General features: G+C 33.3%; 1 protein-coding gene across 3 annotated transcripts in view; it reads right to left on the minus strand.

Moving 5' to 3' along the window:
* LOC126774451 (adenylate cyclase type 2-like) overlaps positions 1–16,225 on the minus strand; it is a 206,833-nt gene that overhangs the window by 1,773 nt on the left and 188,835 nt on the right. For 2 of the 3 annotated variants that reach the window (XM_050495996.1, XM_050495999.1), the window contains exons 9-24: positions 15,671–15,803; positions 9,524–9,719; positions 8,988–9,155; positions 8,643–8,732; positions 7,721–7,848; positions 7,561–7,616; positions 6,938–7,099; positions 6,330–6,477; positions 5,431–5,514; positions 5,026–5,139; positions 3,965–4,131; positions 2,501–2,672; positions 2,068–2,133; positions 1,325–1,474; positions 744–845; positions 154–265 (exon numbers count right to left, since the gene is read on the minus strand). In XM_050495996.1, the coding sequence (XP_050351953.1) occupies positions 154–265; positions 744–845; positions 1,325–1,474; positions 2,068–2,133; positions 2,501–2,672; positions 3,965–4,131; positions 5,026–5,139; positions 5,431–5,514; positions 6,330–6,477; positions 6,938–7,099; positions 7,561–7,616; positions 7,721–7,848; positions 8,643–8,732; positions 8,988–9,155; positions 9,524–9,719; positions 15,671–15,803 (2,048 nt within the window). The remainder of the gene's footprint in view (positions 1–153; positions 266–743; positions 846–1,324; positions 1,475–2,067; positions 2,134–2,500; positions 2,673–3,964; positions 4,132–5,025; positions 5,140–5,430; positions 5,515–6,329; positions 6,478–6,937; positions 7,100–7,560; positions 7,617–7,720; positions 7,849–8,642; positions 8,733–8,987; positions 9,156–9,523; positions 9,720–15,670; positions 15,804–16,225) is intronic. The other variant, XM_050495998.1, reaches the window with a different exon arrangement.

A 16,225-nucleotide genomic window follows, 5' to 3' on the forward strand; every position in this document is an offset into this window, starting at 1 on the left:
TTTATTTGCATGAAATGTAGGAAAATATATTGAAAAAAAAGCCAAAAAATTCTAAAGACTTCTAACGGTTGCTGGTACTGCAACCGTTAGAAGTCAAATATTTCTGACTAAAGCCGTATACGGATTTTACAAGCCTAACAAGTGGAAACGTACCGATCCTCAATTTGAACCTCTGGAATGATTCCCTGTTGATCTGATCAAGAATCGTCATGAGAGCAATCGCGAACTCCACAAGAATGGCCACCGTGTGCTCCTCCTTTCCATCCTGAAAAATTAACAGTAAACATGATTGAAGCGACATGACATAACGTAATCGCTTCTCTCTATTATTACCGAGTTAAAGGAGAGAGACAGAAAAAACAATACATAACATAATTCATCAAAATCTTAAATTAAGTTAATTATATTGAAATTTCAAGAAAACATCATTATTAGCAATTAGTATTCACTTAACTATTAAGGATAGATTTTCTTGGGTATGACAATTATATTATAAAATATATATTTAAGAATGTATTTTTAAATTTACCACCATAATATTATAATATATTCTCTAAGAAATTCAAAGATTTTTAGGCAATTTGAAAATTATAGTCATTGAGTTTTAAGGCGTATGAAATAACATAGAATTATTAAGTGATCTAAAGCGCAAATATTTTAAGGCAAATTCGGTCTTTTAGTGATAGAGTTTTCAATGTATTAAGGTTAATTTTGCTGTAAATATATTTTAATATCCTACTTACAATCTGTTCTTCTTTCCCGGGTCTCAACCCTGAAGCGATCATATAAGTGCTGCCAATAGTCTTAATTTTCTCAATACAACTGAATTTTGGCTTTAGAAGTAACTAAAAAAGGAAACATTTATTCTCTAGTTAAATGATTTTTATATTACAATAAAATCAAACCAAAATATAAGGCAGGCACTTTTTAATGCTCAGGTAGTCTCTATCGAGAAGAATTTGACTGGTGATAGAGCTTTGTGCAAGCTCGCCTGGGTAGGTACCACTTACTCATCAGATATTCTACCGCAAAATAGCAGTACTTGATATTGTTGTGTTCCGGTTTGAAGGGTGAGTGAGCCAGTGTAATTACAGGCACAAGGGACATAACATCTTAGTTCGCAAGGTTGGTGGCGCATTGGTGATGTAAGCGATGGTTAACATTTCTTACAATGCCAACGGGCTTTGGTGACCACTTACCATCAGGTGGTCCATAAGCTCGTCCACCTTCCTATTCTATAAAAAAAAATCAACGAAAATCTTATTAGTTACGACGAATTATTTACAACGTTCATTAAATAAATCAACAAATGTTCATTAAATACCTTATCAAAGTCACAAATAATCTCGTTCAACAGTCTCAAGCACTCGAGTCCCTGTTTGTTAACATCTGTCTCGTCGTAGAACTCCTTGTAGTTTGGTATAGACGCGAACATTACCGCGATACTAGAGTACCTCTCGTGATACAACTCCTCCTGTAAAAGAACGATTAATAAGTACAGTTGACACAGTACATTTGCATTGTCTCTTTACTTCAAGGAAAAACCACTATTCAGATGCTGAATTTTTGTTACAAGATTGATAATTTTTACCTGGATCTAAAAAATATATACTAGAGATGAACCAACTACGCAGGACATATCATTGTGCACAAGTGTGTACGCAAACACAAGTGCACCTCTATTCCCTAACTCTTATAATCCGATGGGACGGCAATCCGACACGACCGGGAAGAGTTCAGGCGCAGGATCAACGGCTTTACGTGCTTTCTGAGAGACGGGAGTGTACACACTTTTAACTTGCAGACTCCAGATTGCTACTTACAATTCGACAGAAAATCTCAATAACTTTTTATTGGCCTGACCTGGGATTTGAAACCAGGACCTCTGGGTCTGCGGTCTTACATGTAGCCGCTAGACCAAAGAGACACTTATATTATAATTTAGTATGTAAAACATGATAATTTGTCGTAAATAAGAAATAGTTATAAAATAGATAAATATCAGTTTTTTGGAAATTCTTCGTTGTTTAAGAAACGTTGTGAGCAAGATAATTTTAACAATGTTACCTTGGATGCCACGGATGTTAAGAAATGCTGCGCCACGTGCGCCGGTAGGATATTTTCTAACAAAATCTGAAACGAAAAAGTTACATTTATCATCTAGGTGTGGCTGGGTGTTAATCTTATATTAAGTTGAATATAAATTATTGATTACCATAAATATGTAACTTTAATTTCATAGATATTGTAATTGAAAATCAAAAAAATATTTTTTTTTTTACAAATCATTCACATTGTTTTTTTTTTTATATTTTTAAGATAGTTGATACGTTTTTATATCGTTTTTAAAGAGATAAATGTTGAGATATTAAATCGGATTGTAATATGATTTGATTATTAACTCGTACTATGTTGTATATCTCCAACCATGAATGTAGGTACCGGATAAGCGTTCACATTGCCAACCTGCAGCAATATATCAATTATAATAAAATGAAACCTTATTGATTCCTCTCATCGTTTCAACTTCCTCCTGTTCGAACTTCAGCTTGTCCTTCCATAGAAAATCAGTTCTGGATGTAAACTCAATCTGCCTATCTAGGATATGTAGCAATGCAGCTAGGAACACTAGAATGAGGCCAGCTTTAGCAGCGTATGGAAGCGTCGAAAATCTATAACGATATAACATAAAAAGTTTTTTCTATTCTGTAAGAACTCATATATCTATTTATAAGCACGATACGTTATTTAAATGCGCATACCCTTAAAATGATATATATTTTAAGCAATATCGCAATTTCTGACATTACACGATCATCTTGTTAGTTTCAAGTTAGTTTTCACAAAATAATAGTAACAGTAACAGCCAGTTAATGTCCCACTGCTGGAGAAGTTTTTGGAGCTTACTCATGCAGGTTTCCTTGCGATGTTTTCCTTCACTTTCAAGCACGAGATGAATTATAAATACGAATTGCACGTGAAAATTTATTGGTGCTTGTCCGAATTTGAACACACGATCATCGGTTAAGATGCACGCGTTCTATCCACTAGGCCATCTCGGTTATGGTTCACAGAATAACTCAACTAATACTATTAATTATTCGACGTCACTTAAGAGTCAATACAATGAAGTTTATGAGACAAACTATTTTAATATCATACTACTAAACTTCATAAGTACATTTTGACGGTCCGGTTGGCGTGGTTGGTACATACTTGCTTTCACGCCGATGGTTGTGGTACAGACATTTGTGTGCATGAACATGTCTGTTTGTCCTGAGTCTGGGTGTAACTATCTATATAAGTATGTATTTACAACAGAAAAGTAGTATATGTAGTATATCAGTTGTCTGGTTTCCATAGTACAAGCTCTGTATAAGCTTAATTTGGGATCATATGGCCGTGTGTGAATCCCAGGATATTTACATTTTCATTTTATGAGAACACACTCACATAAAATAAAATGAAAATAAGTATTTGATTTTTTTTTTTTTTTTTTTTTTTTTTTTTTTTTTTTTTTTTTTTTTTTTTTTTTTTTTTTTTTTTTTTTTTTTTAAAAAGCGAGATGGCGTGAGAGTGGTAAGAACGCGTGAATCTTAACCGATGATCGTGGGTTCAAACCCGGGCAAGCACCACTGAATTTTCATGTGCTTAATTTGTGATTATAATTCATCTCGTGCTTTACGGTGAAGGAAAACATCGTGAGGAAACCTGCATGTGTCTAATTTCACTGAAGTTCTGCCACATGCGAATTCTACCAACCCGCATTGGAGCAGCGTGGTGGAATAAGCTCCAAACCTTCTCCTCAAAAAGAGGAGAGGAGGCCTTTAGCCCAGCAGTGGGACATTCACAGGCTGTTACGGAAGTATTTGATTAAAATGAAACGTTCTTAAATAAGCAATAGGACTTGGAATGAGCTACTACGATCACACTAACAAAAAAATCAACGATATCGTAAACTCACTCTGTATTTGCATCCTGTTTCTGGTACTGACTAAATAGCTCCGCTACTGCGAACAACGAGATGTGTCCCAACAATGTCAGGACCATCAGGACAAGTTTCAAAACGAAACCAACTCTAAGGAATACCGATATCGAAGCTAGCGTCAGCACTGAACTGTAGAGATAGCTCTGAAAAATAGGACTTCACGATATTATATCAAAGATTTCATTAAAAAATTAAAGGGATTTAATGTCTCCGTAAACAAATTTCGGATGAGCTTAATATGAAAAAACAACCATGCGTGGAATATATTATAGTGTAACCATCATATGTGTGTACTGTCTAGTCCTCATAGTTCTATGAGATGGCAATTTAACATAACCAGGGAGATAGATCAGGGTCAGGATTTAATAAAAAAAAGTAATACTTCCGCTCCTAACTCAAGGCAATTATTTACCAGTTCCACGTGGGTTTCAGGCCTAGAGACCTAGGAGTCTGCAGCGTTATAAACAATTAGTTGTGTAATAAAATGGGCTGTCTTATAGGTAATTAAGTAATATTCTTCAGACAAAGATATATTTCAACACTGAATTCATATAGCACTGTCTAACAAAACATAAATAAAACCTCATACATATATCTACAAACAAAAACTAAAATGATAATTAATTCGAATAATATATAAAAATACATAAACATTTTCTAAAGCTTCAAAATAATTATTATCACGTGCTGATTTATTTGTTTGTTTAGTGATTTTCTCTAATGACACACAATTTTTGGCGGGCCGGTTGGCGTGGTTAGTAGACTTGCCCATTACGCCGAAGGTTGTGGGTTCGATTCCCACCGAGGACAGACATTTGTGTGCAAGAACATATCTGTTTTTCCTGAGTCTGGGTGTAATTATATATATATATATAAGTATGTATTTACAAAAGAAAAGTAGTATATGTAGTATATCAGTTGTCTGGTGTCCATAGTACACTGCTTAGTTTGGGACCAGATGACCGTGTGGAAACAAAAGAAAAAGAATTTATTATATATTAAAGATATAAATAATATATAATAACATATATACTAACAGGAGCCGAATCAATATCGATGTCAAATTGCAATTCGGTGAGAACAGTTTCATTCCAAGTAGCGTTTACAATTTTACTTTCAAACGGAAATTCTTGAATAATGTACGTTTGGAACTGAAATTAAAAAAAATACAATTAATTTTTTTTTGTATTTATTGAAGTCTTGATTGAGTTATAGATTGCGAATAAGTGATACAAAAGAAAAATAATGTCATGAAAAATGCAATTTTTAAAGATACGTACAAACAGGCACGCTTATCGATTAAAAGTAATTCTTACCAGACAAACTAAGGGTAGAGGAGAAATAATAACAATCAAAAAGGCCGTCCACTACGCCAATAGTTTAACCTATATAATAAAAATATTTATATATAAAAAACATATGTATATATTAAAGAAAATTACCAGATTTATAACAGCGCAAAAACTGATGAGGACCACGGATATGACAAACATAGTGAGTCTGATGTAACAACTGCTAGCGACCACCTGAAAAAAGTGAACATATGTAATTGAGTACTGTCACAAAAATTAAGAAATCAATAAAGCACGAAAATCTATAGAAACATTTGTTTGTAAGAGCAATCTTTTGACAAATTCTTAGTAATTATAAGCCGTTATTATCTGTACTGAGTACACACAATATACAAAAGCTATCAAAATCAATCATAATTTACTAACGTTAACTGCCCAGTTAACATTAAAACAGGCTTTCGTTATTCTTAATAACGATGATATTGATTGAGATTAACCAAGTATGCAGTCGACATTATAGTGCACAGCTGTGTGCTCAAATGGCTCAAGCTCAATTATGTTTTCTCACTCTTATAATCCAATGGGATAGCATTAAAGACGAATGGAGAAATTTCAGGAGAAGGACCAACTTTTTTACATACTTTTTCTGGTAATGTAAACACTGCAAAATTTTCAATCACCAGGCAATCAAGTTTTCGTCGGGATTTACAGCCTTATACATGACAGATGTGATAATATTATGTGTATATATAAAATAGATAGGTAGACTCTGGCTTGTAGGCTATCTGATGGTAAATGATCAGTGATCACCACCCTTTACAGACATTGGCACTGTAAGAAATATTAACCATTCTTAAATATAAAGTTTGCAGCTTGTTGAAAAATAAGATGTTATGTCATATGTCCCATGTGTCTGTAATTACATTGGCTCACTCATGCTGTTTAGCGGTAGAATATGTGATGAGTAGGTGGTACTTACCCAGAGAAGCTGTAGGAGCTATATAAACAAAGCCTTACCACCATGTAAATATTATTGTATCATCACTTACTTGTCCAGGCTTAGTGCAGTTGTCCACATATAATTCATCAGGCACGTCGGAAAGCAAGAGTCCAGCGCGACCGTCTGACCACGATAAGTACACGAACACCAGCAGAGTGATTAACGTCGGACCAAATGATGCGTAAATTATTACGCTTCTGCAAGTGATAACAATATTCATTGTTATATTATTTGCAACGCGTGAAATTATTAACTTAAGATCTCCTTTAAATTCGAATCTTGCTTATCACCAGAACGCGATCGTAAAATGTCAGAAAGTTATATATGAAATTGATTATATTAGTAATAATAACATTTAAAAGTTACACGTTTCGAAATTCCACGTGGGAGAAACGAAGCGACTTTTTACAGAATAGTATTAATCAGACATGTATTGTATATTATGTATATATAAGGTAAATTCAATAAAATAAAGAAACATTAAAAAATATCAATTATATATTATATGTATGTAGATAATTTATGGTATAAACATACGCTCTTCTTCATCTAAATATTGGGTATTTAAACCTATCAATTTCCAATTCTTAATTAGATTAAAAAGAGCGCAATCTTATTATAAAAATGGAATATGTTTTAGCAAACACATATACTTACTTAGGAACCGTTAGTAATTGTATGCACGCTAATAACATAAACAGCCCAGCAGCACACGCTACGTAATACTTGAACTGCGCATCAGACTGATTCCTGTACTGTCTCTCTTGTTCTCTATTCTTAAAACCAAGCGTAATCCGTCGGAGACCCTCAGAGTTATTACTGAAATTAGGAATTAATTTATAAATAGTAATAAACTATATTTATTTCGAATGAGCCAAGATGGCTCAGTGGTGAAATTAAGTACACACGTGAATTTTAAAAGATAATTGCGGGTTCAAACCTAGGCAATAACCACTGTTGCACCACCAAACTTCATTTCCTTATTTTGTGTTTAAAAATCGTAAGGAATATCGTTAAGGAAAACTTGGTGAAGAAAGCTATATGTGTTGGATGAAAATCTACAACATGTGTATCCACGAACCCGTATTTGAACAGTGTGGTGGAATAAGCTCTAAACATTCTCCTCAAAAGGAGAGGAGGACTTAGCTCAACAGTGGGACATTTAGGCTGTTGCTTTAGCTTTCATATATTTTCTAATAATATATAAATGTATGCATGTTATTAATTAGTAAATGTTTTGAAATTGTTTTCTTTGCGTAATAAAGGATCAATCAAATTACCTGCAATCGCAGCATGTTCTTTGTGGAAGTAAATGTTGCTCGATCATTGCCAAGCTCTGCAATGAAAAATAAAAAGCACATTATTTTTGGGCGATAGTATAGATAGCACCAACTTATGAATAGTCTCCATGAAAAAATAATAAGCAATATCATCACTTACAGAAATTCCAATGTTTTTAGCCAAAGTGGAGTCTGTTATATTAGCAAATGGTTTGTCAGCACCCCAACACTCCACGTATTTAGTCATCTTGCTCGATGGACGAGATCTTGTTGGCACTCCAGGAGTCGCTAAAATTACATAATTATTAAAAACTAGACTAACTGCCGCACCACACGCACATTTTATATAGATTTTACATGTCAAAAATAATAGACACAAAAGTTATCAATTACCTCTCACTTTAATAATTTGTTTTAGATTTTGATATATATATATTGGTTTGCCCGAGATGGCCCAGTGGTAAGAACGCGTGAATCTTAGCCGATGATCGTAGGTTCAAACCTGGGCAAGCACCACTGATTTTCATGTGCTTAATTTGTTATTATAATTCATCTCATGCTTGACTGTGAAGGAAAACATCGTGAGGAAACCTGCATGTGTCGAATTTCACTGAAATTCTGCCACAAGTGTATTCCACCTCCTCCTCAAAAAGGGAGAGGAGGCTTTAGTTCAGCAATGGGTTATTCACAGCCTGTTTTTTGTAGATTTTGGTAACTCTTCAAATATAAATGGTATATGGTATTTTAGTATAAATATTACATAATCTTCATAATTCGAAGGAAACATATGACAAATTAATATTAAAAAATATATGGACAAGGGTACATCTCTAAAATTCAATGCATGGTAAATACATGCATCACAGTAGGATTTGGATACATATGTGTTATAAGAGACCTTATCACTGATAACCAAATATAAAACACGAGTATATAAACAATCCCTTTTATATATTATGATGAATGGGAAATATCAATGGGTTGCAATACTATATCTGTTCTAATCTCATTCACAAATCACTCGAATTTAATGATAGTGCTCACATGCTTATGTGGGGGGGGAGTATTAAATTGCGACTAACTTAGGGACTCCACAGACATAGTACTTAACATCCGAAGAAAAAAAGGCTGTGAAGTATCTCTTGGCACGGATGATGAATCTGTATCGAAGTCTGAAGAAACAAATCAAGCACATTTAAGATTATATCTTTAAATTATAAAAGAGTTATATTGAAGACCAGTTTTAAAATATTGTTCTAACATTACTTATAATTTAAGCATTATACCAATATATAACCGGTTCAATGCTTGTTCAACCGCTTAATATAATATTTCAGTAAAAAATTACCACTGCCAATTTCAGTGAACTCCTGAAGTTTGAAAATGTGAACATGAATTAACAAAATATAACAACGATTTATAATTACCTGTTCCCATTATCGGGCTAATAGCTCCAATGATAGAACCGCTTCTACTTTTCGGCTTGGCCACAACAGCTCCATTTCCGAGTGTTTCACCAGGACTGGTAGCATTATTGTTATCGAATGCTACTGTTTTAGGTCCGTCTATTTTAACTGATGATCTTCTGCTAATGTCTGAAATGTTTATTTTATTTCCATTATTGATAATTAATTTATTAAAAAAATAGTTGGTAGGAATCACAATTGTAGTTTAGTTTGGGATATAATTATACTTAAATTATTATTTGTATGATTTGTATTTATAGAATACAAATATATAAATTCAAACTATCGTATATATTTAAACTACAAGAATATTTCAAATGACTAAAATATTTTGGTGACATTTAGCTAACGATGAAACCCAAAGGCAGATAAAAAACTCTTCAATTGGTAAGCCCTCCTCGAATTTGTGTCCATTTGATCTTTGTTGTTAGCAGTATACAAAACTACAATCAAAACAAGATACAAAAACAGCATAATTATTAGAATAATCTTTTTACCTCCAGGATTTCGTAACGACTCGACCCTTGTCACTTTGTGAGTTTCTTGTTCAATGAAGCTGTGCTGTGAAGGACATGGACTGATGTTCTCTTTTGGCTTAGTAGGAGACACGTCCTGGCATATTGAAGACACGATACTCGCCTTACGGTCCACGGTACACACTGACAGACGTCCATTCTCAGATATACCTGATTTCTGAAATATTTTTTGGGAAATAATTCAATGAATTTCGAAATGGAATTTGGGTTTAAATGTCAGATAAAACTCTGCTACTTTTGTATCCATTAACCCGTATTGTTAAATCTTGGAAAAATGGGAACCAAATCTCCAGCCGACAGAGGATGGTTACTTATTTATTATTAACGATTACTTGTTTTATTATTTGAAGAAAATTAGACCTGAACTTCCTTTTATATATTGGGTTATGAGAATGAGGAGATAAAAAAGAAAACTTTTGTTCTAAGATATTAGATGTATATATTATATAATGGGATACGTTTCAACAAAGATCTGAAAACGCGTACAATATAATATGATGCCCTATAGTCAGAACAGAATCGTAATAAATTTAATTTCAAACAACAATTGCACCATATTATAATTTATACAAAAAATGTAACTATTATTTTTAAAATCAATTATTTAACATATCCGCATTTATACTTCACATATAACCAAAACGCAGTGTAAATAGGCGTAAGTACATATAAAGCTATTTCCACTCTATATCAATCGTAATTTGCTTTGCATTCGTTGATTACTGTCCACTAGCATTATGGCAAAGTTTTATTCAATTGAGCTACTTGCTACCCAAGTAGGCACAAATATAATAAAGATTTATATTAAAGGAAATGACATTTGTATCGTTTCAAGCAATCCATAAAACTAAAAAAGAAATAAGAGCTACATATAGGGCAGAATAATTTCAACTAATACATGCAGGCTTCCTCATCTTTCATCAACTTGATTATAAACATAAAAGTACAAAAAAAGATATAATAATAATAATGTCCTGGGACATTTTACACACACGGCTATCTGATCCCAAATTAAGCTTGTACAAAGCTTGTGCTATGGAAACCAGACAACTGATATACTACATATACTACTTTTCTGTTGTAAATACATACTTATATAGATAATTATACCCAGACTCAGGACAAACGGACATATTCATGCACACAAATATCTGTCCTGGGTGGAAATCGAACCCACAATCTTCGGCGTGAAAGGCAAGCATCCACTAACCACGCCAACCGGCTCGTCAACACAAGGTAGGACATGTCTATTTAAGGTGAGAAATGGGAGGGAGCTTTGTGTTAATTTACTCTTACGATTTCAAGTCGAACAGCTAGTCTATATAAATTATGTTGTTTTAAAGCCATAACTTAGGTTAATATAATAAAACAGAATAAGTTAATATAATAAAAAATAAGTTCAAAAGAAAGACAAAAAGGCTCTTTTAAAAAGTTATTCAGTCTCCGTGTCAAAAAACTTGAACGAATCTTTCATTATTATCCTTGATAAAAAATATTAGCGTTTTATAAGTAGCTTAATTTCATTATTCCTTTATATTTTATCTAAAAATAGTCGCTTTAATTATTATGTATTTATGTGTATTAATATGTAATGTTCTATATATACATGAACTACTACACTAGGTTAGGAATAACTACAGGCCCAAGGGACATAACAACTTCGTTCCCAAGGTTGGTTATTTGTTTCTGAGAATTCTGAGAATGGTTAATGTTTCTTACATCGCCAATATCCATGGGTGGTGGTGACCACTTAACATCAGGCAGGCCCATTTGCCCATCCCTATACATAAAACCGAGCTATAAAAAAAACATAACTGTTATTATACATTATGTATATTTGTAAATATTTATAAATACTGTTATTCATTGTAAATTAGCAACCTAAGGATGCCTGGAAGGAATAGCTATTAAGCAATACGGCAACCTTATAATACAAACAATTGTGGACTTCTGTATTTTTTTTTTATGTGTGTGATGTACAATGAACTCCATTAGTACAATTTTAATTACATAAATCTGCATACAATTTATCAAGCCGTTAACTCTAATTTTACTATAATTTTAAATTATTTAAAAGATTCTTCAATTACTTCAACTATCATAAAGAAAACCTTTGAATAATTTTAATAGTGACTATTTCTGAGTATAATTACTTTAGAAATAATTTCAATGCCATTGTCTGACCAGTGAGCCTTTGAAGAACTTGAGTAACTGACATACGAATGTCACTCGTAAAATATTGAAAACCGATTGTTATATTATGCTATTTAGATGCTAATAGTATATTATTTAAATATAATAATTATTATATTTCACACTGCGGTGAGTTTCGAGTTTGTTCTTACAGAATAAATCAAACATTTTTAAATTTAATTATTCCGATCATAAGGACTGGCTTAACAATAAACTGATTACAAAATAAATTCTTTGATACCGTTCATAATATAGTAGTAAGTAGTAACAGCCTGTTAATGTCCCACTGCTGGGCTAAGGCCTCCTCTCCCTTTTGAGGAGAAGGTTTGGAGCTTATTCCACCACGCTGCTCCAAAGCGGGTTGGTAGAATACACATGTGGCATAATTTCAATCAAATTAGACACATGCAGGTTTCCTCACGATGTTTTCCTTCACCGTCAAGCACGAGATGAATTATAATCACAAATTAAGCACATGAAAATTCAGTGGTGCTTGCCCGGGTTTGAACCCACGATCATCGGTTAAGATTCACGTGTTCTAACCACTAGGCCATCTCGTTCATAATATATATTTTTTTAATTTATCAATTTCTATTTTAAAGACGCATTTATCTAAGCCAACTAAAACGAACAAAATATTTTATTGAAGATTATATTGTCAGCATTATGTGTAGATGATATAAAAAATATACATGATCTACAAAATTTGCTCTTATAAGCTCGTAATTTTTTTTAGGAAACTATTGACTTAAAAAGTATATTAATCCTATCTTGGATGCATTGCCAAGCTAAGGTTTCAAACAAATTTCTATACATTTATAGATAATAATTGCTCCGTGACTGTCAGGCAGATAAATTTATAAATAAGTAACAACCAGTCAATGTCCCATTGCTGGGCTTATGACTCCTCTATTTTTTGAGGAGAAGGTTTGGATCTTATTTCACGCTGCTCCAATTAGGATTGGTGGAATGCACGTGTGGCAGAATTTCAGTGGAATTTGATACATGCAGGTTTGATACATGCAGTGGTGCTTACCTGAGTTGAACCCGCGATCATCGATTAAGATTTACGAGTTATAACCACTGGGCCATCTCAGCTTTTATACATAATGATATATTAATTTTAAACTGATTAATTATGTAACTATTGATTGATTCCTATGAGTATCTTAATGGTAGGCTAGAAGAGATATGGAATATTCACATCTGTCCACTTTCATTTCCTTATTAAATATTAAGATCACACAAGCAGTAAACCTTAAATATTTTTTTTTATAAAATATGTAGGCAAGCAGGCCAATGGGCTACCTGATAGTATGTGAACATTTGTGTACACTAGACTTACAACGACGACAGTAATAATAAGCCTTTATGTATTCACCCATGGGAATGACAATTATTACCGTATTCCCCATACCGTGATTCGTATCAGAAATGTTATCTATATGCAATAATATTATTTAGATTGGATTCCAATACACAGCTTCTGATGTTTGAATTTGATAAAACTTGAAATATACTATGTACTAAATAAATACTAGTTATAAATTTACTATATTAACTATTTTATGTTTAAATATTTACTTATGTACAATATTGAAAAAACCAACCAGTTAGGTATGTTAAACCGTAAAATATATATTTTAGATGGATAAAATTTTTTCTTACATTTACACGTTTTCAAAATATGAAGCCAGTCACGATTCAGTTTTACAAGTTTTTAATTTTATTTGATCTGTTGGTATGGGTGAGTCTTTTTTTTTATAGAATAGGAAGGCGGACGAGCATATGGGCCACCTGATGGTAAGTGGTCACCAAACGCCCTTAGACATTGGCATTGTAAGAAATGTCAACCATCGCTTACATAGCCAATGCGCCACCAACCTTTGGAACTTAGATTTTATGTCCCTTGTGCCTGTAATTACTGGCTCACTCATCCTTCAAACCGGAACACAACAATAACAAGTACTGCTGTTTTGCGGTAGAATATCTGATGCGTGGGTGGTACCTACCCAGACGAGCTTGCACAAAGCTCTACCACCAGTAAAACATATGTAATTTATCGATTTATTATAATATAAGTTTAAATATTATTGTTACGCAAACTTAAGACAACACGTTGATCAATCATTCAATGTCATAACCTTACTACTCACTAAAAATGTTTGTTCTCTACCATCAATCATACTGAATACTCGTGTAGTTTCGATCGAACAATAAAAAAGCAAATAAATTGTACACTTACGTATAATTTTTCAACAAATACAATACGTACAAACGAATGGAACGAATTTAAAAAAAAACATTTAATAAAAATTCAACTGAATTCATTTATTTGTATATTTATAAATGTTCACAATTATTTCAAATAAAAATTAAATCGTAAATATAAATATATTATTTGTATTACTGATATTGTCATAAGCCACCAACGCTTAAGGCGTTTAGATTATATGTAGGATGTCTCATTGTTTGTGTTTCCAAAGAGTATCATAAAAATTGGAAAAAATAATTATATCTGTGATAAATTAGCACTGGCAGCATACATATCGTAGCTGTGACTGGCTACTTCAGTTTATTTACTATTACGCTTTTAGGCGGGTAATTGGTAACCGTCAGTGTGATACATCGATATGATCTGTAAATGATTTTTATCTCAGCTAATTTGAATTGATCCTTTTATGTCTTGACAAAATGTCGTGAAATTCGTATTATGATTAATTACTTATTTTAATTGATATTTCACTTCTGTCCTAAAAATACATATAATTGTAACTTGTACATATATGTGTTACCTGTTATATGAATCCATACTTGGTATAGATCTCATATAAATAGATAAATATATATATATATATATATATATATATATATATATATATATATATATATATATATATATATATTATAATATACCAGTAGCTTTTTTTTGCATAACAGTTAAAATACCAAGATGGCCGAGATGATCTAGTGGTTAGAACGCGTGAATCTTAACGAATGATCGTGGGTCCAAGCCCGGAGAAGCACCACTGAATTTTCATGCGCTTAATTTGTTTTTATTAATTTGTGTTGTATCGTGCTTGACAGTGAAGGCAAACATCGTGAGGCAACCTGCATGTGTCTAATTTCACATGTGTATTCTATCAACCCGCAATGGAGCAGCGTGGTGGAATAAGCTCCAAACCTTCTCCTCATAAGGGAGTGGAGGCCTTAGCCCAGTTTTGGGACATTAACAGGCTGTTACTGTAAATATGATCATATATCAAATACCTTACCACATGAATAATGTATTGTATCTTCCATTACTAAATTTATTCTAATTTAGACTTATTTTCTTTTTCTCTCAACAGAATTTATATTAATATAGAAGTATATAACTTGACTTGGTCAAAGTGAAATCATCTCATGTCGTATTTACGTTTTGACAAGTATATACGACTTACCGAGGCGACCAGGACCACCCAGAATCATGGCGGAGACTCTGCAGGATTTGGAAGAGATGCTAAACAGCCTGAGCGATCCTTCAAGACAAGTAGGTCTCGGGATGAACATTGAAAATACCAAAATTATGGCAAACCGTCATGTATCCCTGAGACCAGTGGTCGTAAATGGCTCTCCACTTGAAGTTGTGCAGGAATATATCTACCTGGGCCAAACTACACAACTTGGCCGGCACAACTTTGAGAAGGAGGCTAAAAGAAGAATACGTTTGGGCTGGGCGGCATTCGGGAGGTTACGTCATATATTTGAATCGTCGATCCCACAGTCGCTTAAGACCAGGGTCTTCAATCAGTGCGTCCTACCTGTAATGACTTACGGTGCCAACCATCCCAAGATCGGGATGGTTGGCATTCTATGGGGGAGGCTTTCGTCCAGCAGTGGACGGCAAAAGACTAAAAAAAAAATATAACTTACCTTCGGTGGTACAATAAGATAGGTTTCAACTTTATGGTCGGCAAGGTAACCTTCACGTGACGCGCCGTCACCTGGTTCCACCTCGAATTTCCCACCAAGTTGGAGCATCGTCGATTTTGTTATGTGAACACGTCTGTGTAAAAAATAACTCATTATGTTAAAATAATTAAACTCATATGCAGTCAATGTGGGTTTTATACATTTAGGCGTAAGGGACTTGTGTCTTTAATCACACTTTTTTTTAATAAGTATAGGTAGGCGGACGAGCAAATGGGCTACTTGATGGTAAGTACATTGGCATTGTAAGATATGTTAACCATCGCTTATATCACCAATGCGCCAACAACCATGGGAACTAAGATGTTATGTCCCTTGTGCCTGTAATTACCGGCTTATGCTTTAAGCCGATACATTAATTTAGAGTATTAATGTTTGGCGGTAGAATAGTGGATGGTATCTACCAAGAATGTATAAACCCCTAATGAGGGAATAAAATATTTATTAATTTTATATTATAAAGTTTATAAAAGTGTAAAAGTCAGAACAATACATTTA

Source organism: Nymphalis io, chromosome 16 (genome assembly GCF_905147045.1).
Source record: "Nymphalis io chromosome 16, ilAglIoxx1.1, whole genome shotgun sequence".
Taxonomy (NCBI): Eukaryota; Metazoa; Arthropoda; class Insecta; order Lepidoptera; family Nymphalidae; genus Nymphalis; species Nymphalis io.